Source organism: Aythya ferina, assembly GCF_964211825.1.
Source record: "Aythya ferina genome assembly, chromosome: 27".
Taxonomy (NCBI): Eukaryota; Metazoa; Chordata; class Aves; order Anseriformes; family Anatidae; genus Aythya; species Aythya ferina.
The window spans coordinates 4041797-4051077 of NC_140310.1; the positions used below are offsets into that span (position 1 = coordinate 4041797).

General features: G+C 65.7%; 2 protein-coding genes across 4 annotated transcripts; one reads left to right on the plus strand and one right to left on the minus strand.

The window, feature by feature from the left end:
• Positions 1–623: 623 nt before the first annotated feature.
• POLR3D (RNA polymerase III subunit D) lies at positions 624–4843 on the minus strand. 3 transcript variants are annotated; one of them, XM_084499620.1, is made up of 10 exons: positions 4704–4843; positions 3689–3892; positions 2669–2712; positions 2391–2542; positions 2174–2301; positions 1913–2078; positions 1547–1800; positions 1236–1388; positions 916–1042; positions 624–875 (listed from the first exon to the last, which is right to left on the minus strand). In XM_084499620.1, the coding sequence occupies exons 1-9, from the start codon at positions 4836–4838 to the stop codon at positions 920–922; spliced, it is 1359 nt and encodes a 452-aa protein (XP_084355746.1). In that variant the 5' UTR covers positions 4839–4843; the 3' UTR covers positions 624–875; positions 916–919. The 3 variants fall into 3 exon arrangements, with proteins under 3 accessions (XP_084355746.1, XP_084355745.1, XP_084355747.1); XM_084499619.1 differs by having other exon boundaries at positions 624–1042; XM_084499621.1 differs by having other exon boundaries at positions 624–1042; positions 3689–3851; positions 4704–4722.
• A 736-nt stretch (positions 4844–5579) lies between these two features.
• Positions 5580–8956, plus strand: PHYHIP (phytanoyl-CoA 2-hydroxylase interacting protein). Its single transcript, XM_084499687.1, has 5 exons — positions 5580–5734; positions 6708–6905; positions 7692–7866; positions 8136–8253; positions 8398–8956. The coding sequence occupies exons 2-5, from the start codon at positions 6741–6743 to the stop codon at positions 8930–8932; spliced, it is 993 nt and encodes a 330-aa protein (XP_084355813.1). The 5' UTR covers positions 5580–5734; positions 6708–6740; the 3' UTR covers positions 8933–8956.
• The last annotated feature ends 325 nt before the right edge of the window (positions 8957–9281 follow it).

Here is a 9281-nt window from a genome sequence, read left to right on the forward strand (position 1 = left end):
GGCAAGTACAGGGGGCAACTTTGAGGGGCTGGGGGTAATTAGAGGGGTAAGAACAGGGGGCTGGGGGCAATTGTAAGGGGCTGGGGGCAATTAGAGGGGCAAGAACAGGGGGCTGGGGGCAATTGTAAGGGGCTGGGGGCAATTGTAAGGGGCTGGGGGCAATTAGAGGGGCAAGAACAGGGGGCAATTGGAGGGGCAATTATGTGGGGCAGGGGGCAAGTACAGGGGGTAACTGGAAAGGGCAGGGGGTAATTGCATAGGGGCAATTGAGGGGGGCAAGTACAAGGGGCTGGGGCAATTCCAGGGGGTAATTGCAAGGGGCTGAAGGCAGTTACATGGGGCAATTCCATGGGGCAACTATAAAGGGCAGGGGGTAGTTACACCGGGTGATGCCAGGGGGCTATTGCGCAGGGCAGGGGGCAACTGGAGGGGACTGGGGGCAATTGCAAGGGGTAAGTACATGGGGCAGGGGGCAACTACACACGGCAGGGGGCAGTTGCAGGGGGCTCCCCAGCTCCACCCCACGGTGCTGCCCCCGGCTGTGCCCCCCCAGCGCACCCCCTGGGGCCAGATGGGGTAAGCTGGGGGCTGGGGTTGGGGGGACCACACCGAGGACCCCCCCGCAGGAGGAAAGCCATTTTTATTGCATTTCTCCCCAAAAACAAGCATCCCGCCGCCCCCAGGGCGCACACAGAGCCCGGGGAGGGGGGACCCCAAATCCCCCACCCCACAAACCCTCTTCTTTTTGGAGGGGGGGGGCGCAGAGCTGCACCCCCCATCCCCACTGCTGCTCCCCAGCGGGGCGCACAGCATCGAGGTCGGATCCGGCTGCCGAAGACCCCTCTCCACAGCCCTCGGGGGGGGCACTGCAGGCAGAGGGGGGGCACCTTTGGCTCGTCGCCCCCCCCCTGCCATGGGGCTACCGGTGGCGGTGCTCCAGCAGGGCCTCGAAGTCCGGGGAGCAAACCAGCTTGTGCTTGATGTGGCCCAGGACGATCATCTCGCCCGTGCGGCTGTCCCCGATGCCGACCGACACCAGCTCCTTGCCGGGAGGGAGAAGCACCCATGGGTGGCTCAGCGGGGCGGCCAAAACCCTTCTTCAGGTTTAGGGTGGAAAAAGGGGCCGGGGGAGGGCTCCTTTGCCCCGTTGTAGGGTGTGGGAATGCTCCAGCGGGGTCACCGAGGTGCCCCTTTAGGTGCAGCCCCACAAATCCCATCCCCGCGCCCCCCAGTACCTGCAGGAAGGAGCAGGGGGTCCCCATGGTCACGTCCAAGGTCACCTTGCCCAGCACCAGCTGCACCTTCCCCGACTTGCGGACCAGCAGCTTCCCCACCTGCCCCTCGGGGAGGTCGGCCAGGGTGCACGTGTTCTCCGCCTGCCTCGCCTCCTGCCACCGAGAAACACCATCACCATGCTGCCACCCCCAAAACCACCCCAAAACCACCCCAAAACCCACAAAATCACCCCAAAACCACCCCAAAAAAACACAAAATCACCGCAAAACCCCCAAACCACCCCAAAAAAACCCAAAACCGCCCCTATCACCTGGCTCTTCTCCTGCTTCACCACCACCACCTGCCCTTCCTCGGTCTGCAGCTCCGTCTTGACGGGTTTGGTGTCCTGGGTGGGCGGCTGGCCGGGCAGCGTGTCGGGCAGCTGTAGGAACAGCAGCTCGTCCTCGGCCGCCAGGCTCAGCCGCTGCAGCAGCTCGGCCACCGGGATGTCCCGCGGGAAGCCGGGGGGGCCCCGTGCGGGTTTGGTGGCACCCGGGGGCTCCTCGTCGCACGGCTCTTCCTTCACTGCCACGGGGTGAGAGGAGCAGGGTGGGCGCGAGGAGAGGGGCAGCGGCCCCGTCTCGGCACGCCTGCGCCCATGGGACCCCCCCGGTGCGCCCACGGGACCCCCAGGCACCTTTGAGGGGGGGATCCGGCTCCGTCTTGTCCTCTTTGGGCAGCCAGGGCTGCGCGTCCTCCTGCTCCTCCGCGGCATCCTCCTTGAAGAGCCATCCCGAGTGGGCGAGGGGCAGCTGCACCGGCTTGTTGCGGATGTCGTTCTTCAGCCCCGGGTCGTCCAGGAACTGCGGGATGGGGAGAGGGGACGGGGACGGAGCTCAGCGCCAGCCCCAGCACCTCGGGGATGCCCCGTCCCCCTAAAAAAAAAAACCCTGCTCACGTCGTCCTTCTGCAGCCGGCGCAGGATCTGCTTCGTCTCCTCGTCCGTCTCCCTCTTCTCCTTCTTGATGTTGATGATGTGCGAGGGGCCGAAGTCCGACACGTCCACCGCCTTGTCCCAGGAGCCCGCTGGGGAGCAGGGAACCCCTTTGGGCTCACCCCACACCGTGTGGGATCCCCTAAAACCCCTCCCTGGGGAAAACCTCATCTCCCGCTACCTTTCTTCTTCATCATTTCGGCCGGGCCCTGCTCGAAAATGGAGTGGGACTGGATGACCTCGGGCCGGCCCCGGCCCCGGCCGTGCCCATCGCGCTGCCGGTCCCGCTCCCGCTCCTTCTTCTCCTTCTTGACGGTGACATCCTCTCTGGGTCTGGGCACGGGAGGGGGGCAGATTTACCCTACAGCCCCCCCTCGGCACCGTGGCTCCCTCTCCGGGCACGTTCGGCACGCCAAACGGGGCCGGGGAAGGCAGGGAAGTGCTTACGATGCCACTTACTCTTCCTTGATCTTCCTGCTGATTATGTTGGGGGTGAAGGTTTTCTGCGGGCGAGAGCGGACAAGTCGCGGCACGAGGCAGGAGCCGAGAGAAAGCCGCAGGAACCGTGCGGGTGGCGGGGCTGCAGGGCGAGCCCGGGGCTCTCGGCGCGTCCCCAAAAGGTTCCCAAAGCGCCCTGCGCCTCCAGGGGTGCCCCGTCCGTGTCACGTCCCCAAAAAGTCCCCAAAACGCTGTGTGCCCCCAAGGGTGCCCTGTCTCCAAAAGGTTCCTAAAGTGCTGTGCACCCCCAGGTGTGTCCTGTCCCCAAAAGGTCCCCAAAAGGTCACCAAACTCCTCTGCACCCCCCAGGTGTGCCCTGTCCTTGCCACGTCCCCAAAAGGTCCCCAAACTCCTGTGCACGTCCAGGGGTGCCCCACCCCCAAAAGGTCCCCAAAAGGTTCCCAAAAAGGACCCCAAACCTCCATGAGCCCCCAGGGTGCCCCGTCCCCAAAAGGTCCCCAAAAAATTGCCATGCCCCCCAGGGGTGTCCTGTCCCCAAACCGCTGTACACCCCTGGGGGAGCCTCGTCCCCAAAAGGTCCCCAAACAGTCCCCAAACTCCTGTGCACCCCTGGGGGTTCCCCATCCTTTCCACATCCCCAAAAGTTCCCCAAACCTCTGCACCCCACCCCTAAAAGCTCCCCAAACTGCCGTGCGCCCCCGAGGGTGCGCCATCCCCAAGAAGTCCCCTAACTACCGAGCTCCCCGGGGGTGCCCTGTCCCTAAAAAGCCCCCAAAACCACCGTGGACCCCCAGGAATGCCCCGTCCCCGTCCCCATCCCCGTGTCCCCGTGCCCGGGAGCGGGACGCCGGGGCAGGACCGGTCGGGTCGCATTGCCAGCTCCACCAGAGCCACCCACGTTTTGGGGTGCCCACACCCCTAAAATGCCCACGCTGCTGCCCCCGGGGGGGTGCGCACGCACGTCCCCCCTCCCCCTAAAATAAAATAAAAAAGAGAGGTTTTGGGAAACCTGGCACTTGCCTTTTTGACGCCTCCCAAGGTGAGGTCCCGGGAGCGGATGGAGGGCAGGCGGCCGGGGCTGAGGGGGGGGGCCGGGCGCCTCCCCAGCAGCCCCCGTGCCCCCGGGAGCCCCGGCCGCAGGCTGCCCGGTGCGCCCGCGTCCCCCGAGCTGCCCTCTGCCATCCTGTGAGAGGGGATGGATGGGGTGAGCGCACGGAGACCCTGCTGGGGACCCCATAAATGAGCCCCCAAAAGGGATATCCTGCGCCCCAGGGTGCTCAGCCCCCCCCCATGCATCCCAAACACCCCATGCACCCCCAAAAGGGATCCTCTGCACCCCATAAATGTGCCCCCAATAGGGACAGCCGGCACCCCAAGGTGCTCAGCCCCCCCCATGCATTCCCAGCACCCCATAAATGCACCCCCAATAGGGACACCCGGCACCCCAAGGTGCTCAGCCCCCCCCATGCACCCCAAAACAGGGACCCCCTCCACCCCATAAATGCGCCCCCAATCAGTGACCCCCTGCACCCCCACCCCAGGGTGCTCAGCCCCCCCCATGCACCCCCAATCAGTGACCCCCTGTACCCCCACCCCAGGTGCACCCCAAAACCCCCCCCAAAAGTTCCTCCAGCACCCCAAGGTGCTCAGCCCCCCCCATGCACCCCCACCCCAAGGAGCCCCCCCCCCATACCCCCCCAACCACTTCCCCCCCCCCCAGGGTGCTCAGCCCCATACCCAAAGCCCCCCACCCCAAACCAGGGCCCCCCCATCCACCCCCACACCCCCCTCTTGCCCCCCCCCACCCCAAAAACCCCCCCAAACCCCCCCCAAACCCCCCCCACCCACCCCAGGGTGCCCCGAGACCTCCCCAAAACGCACCCATTCCCCTCCCCCAGCCCCCCCCACGCCCCAAAAAGCCCCATCCTGACCCCAAATCGGGTGCTGAGCCCCCAAAAGGCCCCATCCAGCCCCCACCCCCCCCCCCGTACCCCAAAATCCGCCCCCCCCCCCCCCCCTCCACGCCGGCCCTTACCCAGCCCGGGCACCGCCGGCGCTGCCCCCCCCTTTCCCTACTGCGCCTGCGCGTCGCGCCGCCTGGCGTCCCCGGCAGGAAGCCGCCGCCGCCATCTTTGTTATGGTCACAACCGGCGGCTACGGGGGCCGCCATCTTTGTGCCTGGCGCTGCCCGGCTGTGCGCTGAAGGCGGCGGCGCCATCTTGGGGGCGGGCAGTGCCCGGCCTTTGGGCTCATAGGGGGCAGTGATGGGGAAAAAAGGGGGGGGGGAATTTGGGGAGGGGGTCGCTGCCCCCCCCCTCGTTTTACCCTCGCCCCCCAGTGCCCCCCAGTAGCACCAGGGAGCCAGGGGTGCCCCCCCACCCCGGGGTCCCCACATATGGGGGGTGCTGGGGGGGCTTTAGGGGGCTATGGGGGGCTATGGGGGGGGGCTGCAGACCCCCCCCTAAAGATCCTCACCCCCCAAAAAAATAAAAAAAGCCAATTCACCCCACAAATCACCCCCCACACCCCTTTCGGGGACCACCAGGGTACCACACATATCTTGGGGTGGGCGCAGCCCCCCCAAAAAAAACCCACCCCCGGGGGTGCCCCCAGCCCTATAATGCCCGGGGGGGGGCCGTGCACACCCCCCCACTGCCCTGCACACGCGTGTGCCCGCGCACGCCCCCCCCTTTTACGTGGGCACACGCGGGGGGCTCGGCGCCTGACGCTTCGCGGCCCCATTGGTTCCCCCCCCCCCTCATTTTCTCCTCCACGCCGCTTTGATTTATTTTATTATTTTTTATTTTTTTTTATTTTTTTTTTTTTTACCCATTTCTCTCCTTTTTTTTTTTTTTTTTTTTTTTTTTTTTCTCCCTCCCCTCCGTAGGGGTGTTTGCTATTTCCGAGCCGCCTGGGAGGATCGGAGGCGCAGAGCAGCCCCGGCTCAGCTCCCGCTCCCCTCCCAGCCCTTTTTGGGGGCATCCTGCGGACCCCCCCCCCCTTCCCCTTTCCATTTGGACCCCCTCCCCTTGGCACCTCGCAGCCCCCCCCCCCAGGCACGGCCAGGTAAGGGCCTCTCCCCCCATCCCCAGCATTTTGGGGTCACGGCGATGCGCGGGCACCCACCGTGCCCCCCCCCCTCACCGGGCGGTGGGCATTTATCCCTTTGCCCCCCCCCCCAATTAATGATTTTTGGCCCCATGGGGAGGGCTTTGGGGGTCCCATGGGGCTGGGGGGGTCCCATGGAGGTGGCGGGGGGGTGGCAGGGTGGGATCGCCGTGGGGATGCGGGGGCAAGCGGAGCGCAAAGAGAAAAGGGGGTGGGGAGGGGGGGAGGGCGTGGATGTGGGTGCCCCCCCACGTGGGTGCCGAGCTGGGGAGGGGGCGTTTTGGGGAGGTTTCGGGGCTGTTTGTGGGCGAGGTGCTGCGGGGTGCGGGTGGGGGCTGGCGGCACGTGCCCCCACCCCGCGGCGCACAGCGGGGTCCCCTCGTCCTCCCCAAAAATGCGCCCAGCACCGTGCCCATCTGGGGGGGGGAGGAATTTTGTGTGGCACGGGGGCTGCGTCCACCCCAAACCACCTTGACGCACCCCTAAAGCTACCCTAAAGGCGGCGAGCGGCGGGTCTACATTTTGGGCATTTTGGGGGCGAATCAACATTTTTTTGGGGGGGAAACTGAGGCACGGCGCCGCCGCGGGCGAGGGCAAAGGCGGATCCAGCTTTTCCGGTGCCAGCTTCTTGCGTGCAATTATCCCAACCCTCCCCTCCCTCCTCTCCCCCCTTGTTTTTCTTCTCCCCACCCGGTGTTGAGCAAACCCCGGACCCACCCGCTGGCGTTCGGCCGGGGCCCCCGCGGCGTCCCGGGGAGCGGCCGGGTTTTTTTTTCCCCCCCCCCTCCCCTATTTGCTCCCCGCTGCCTATTCCTGGCTTTTTTGGGCTTTTTTTTTTTTTTTTTTTCCCCTCCCCGCTGCCATCTGTGCCACCGTCTCCCCCCGTGCTCAAACGTGCCCCCCCCCCCCTCCCCGGTGCTGCGCCCCTTAGGAGCTCGGCCCCCTCCCCAAACCTCCGCCGGCCATGGAGCTGCTTTCCACCCCAAAAAACATCGAGATCAACAACATCACCTGCGACTCCTTCCGCATCTCCTGGGCCATGGACAAGGGGGACCTGGAGAGGGTCACCCACTACTTCATCGACCTCAATAAGAAGGAGAACAAGAACTCCAACAAGTTCAAGCACCGGGTGAGACGGGGTTTGGGGAGGGGGGCTACGGGGCGCCGGGACCCCGCTCTCCTTCCACCCACGGTTTTTTGGGGGGGAGAACCGCGATAAATCCCGCTCCCGTGACGGTTTGGGGTCAAAAATGAATTGTTTGGGACACGACCCGGCTCCTGCCAGCTGGGATGTGCAGAGGACTGGGATTGGGACTGGGATTGGGACCGGGATTGGGACCGGGATTGGGACCGGGGTCCCCCCGAGCCCCCGCGGAGGAGCCGAGGCGCAAGCCGCCCGCGCTCCTCCTCCCTCGGGCTCCGAGTCACTAATTCAGGACGCTTTTAGCAGCACGGTTGCCACGGCGACGCTATTTAATGTTTAACATTATTTTTTTTTTCTCTCCTCCCCGATAATAAGCTATTTTTTTTTTTATATCTATATTTTTTATTTTTTTTTCCTTTCCTCCCCCCCCCTCTCGTGTCTCCCGACTTCAGCATCTGCCGTTGCCACAGAAACGGCTCTGCACTGCGGTGCCGCTCGCTGGCCTCTTGGCACAGCCGGCATCCTCCGGGAACGGGGGTCCCCGACACCCCCAGGGGGGGCTTTCGTTGCGAATACGAGGAGGGGGACGCGGGGGGGTCACCGGGAAGCGCGGTGGAATTGGGATTGGGGAGCGAGCACCCGGGTGGCGAGCGCGGTGCCGCGTCCCCGGCAGCCGCATCGGGGACATTTTGCGGGGACACCGAGGAGGGAGGGAAATAGGGACGAGGGGGGGGCACCCAGGTGACGCTGTGCCCTGTCCCCTCGGCGCAGGACGTCCCCACCAAGCTGGTGGCCAAGGCGGTGCCGCTGCCCATGACGGTGCGGGGGCACTGGTTCCTGAGCCCCCGCACCGAGTACAGCGTGGCGGTGCAGACGGCCGTCAAGCAGAGCGACGGCGAGTACCTGGTGTCCGGCTGGAGCGAGACGGTGGAGTTCTGCACCGGGGGTGAGCACGGACACCGGGGGGGGCTCAGAAAGATTTGGGGAGGATGAGGAGGACGGGGGCGAAGCCGCGAGCTCGCACAAGCTGGGCCGGTCGGAGCGGCAGCTGGCGAGTGGGAGGTTGGCGGCGTGGGAAGCGCGAGCTGCGAGCAGGGACGGGCGCAGAGAGAGAGAGAGAGAGAGGAGAAAGGAGAAAGGAGGGGGGGAACATGGGTTGGGGGGGCCGTTCCTTGATGTCTTTTGTCCCCCCCCGCGGTGCGTCCCCGTTGCCAGATTACGCCAAGGAGCACCTGGCCCAGCTGCAGGAGAAAGCCGAGCTGATCGCCGGGCGCATGCTGCGCTTCTCCGTCTTCTACCGCAACCAGCACAAGGAGTACTTCCAGCACGTCAGGTACCCCAAAAAAAAAGTCCCCAAAACACCTCGGTACCCCCCCACAAAGGCCATTATCCCATTATCCCCTTGACCTTGCTTGTATGCGTGTGCGTGCGTGCGTGTGTGTGCCCCCCGCCGCCCCCAACCCCGTGCCCCCTGCAGGATGCACTGCGGGAACGTGATGAAGCCGTCGCTGAAGGACAACAGCGGCAGCCACGGCTCGCCCACCAGCGGCATGCTGCACGGCATCTTCTTCAGCTGCAACACCGAGTTCAACACCGGGCAGCCCCCCCAGGACTCCCCCTACGGCCGCTACCGCTTCCAGATCCCGGCCCAGCGCCTCTTCAACCCCAACACCAACCTCTACTTCGCGGACTTCTACTGCATGTACACCGCCTACCACTACGTCGTCCTGGTCCTGGCACCCAAGGGCTCCTCGGGGGACCTCTTCTGCCGGGAGCGCCTGCCCCAGCTGGACATTTCCTCCAACAAGTTCCTGACGTGCTGCGTGGAGGAGGGCGAGCTGGTGTACCGCCATGCCCAGGACAGCATCCTGGAGGTGATTTACACCGAGCCCGTGGACCTCAGCCTCGGCGTGCTGGGGGAGATCAGCGGCCACCAGCTCATGAGCCTCTCCACCGCCAACGCCAAAAAGGACCCCAGCTGCAAGACGTGCAACATCAGCGTGGGGCGTTAAGCTGGGGGTGGGGTGGGGGGGCCGGCTACGGGCAGGGCTGGAGCATGGGGGGCGCATGGAGGGCGCATGGGGGGCGCACGGGGAGCGCGGCGCCCACCCCCACCCCGGGGTGCTTCTGCGAAGGACGCTGCTCATGGGGGAGGACGGGGCCGGATGGAGCTGCGGGGGACCCGGCGGCACCCACTTCTTTTTGGGGAGGGCCCCCCCCAGCCGAGCCCCGAGGGAGGGAGCCTTCGTCTCCCGGACTGGCCGACCATCCTCGTCCTCGTTGGCACGAGCTCTGCCCTCATTTTGGGGAGCCCCCCCCCCACACACACACCGGCTCCGGGGCTCCCCAGCCCACGCCGCA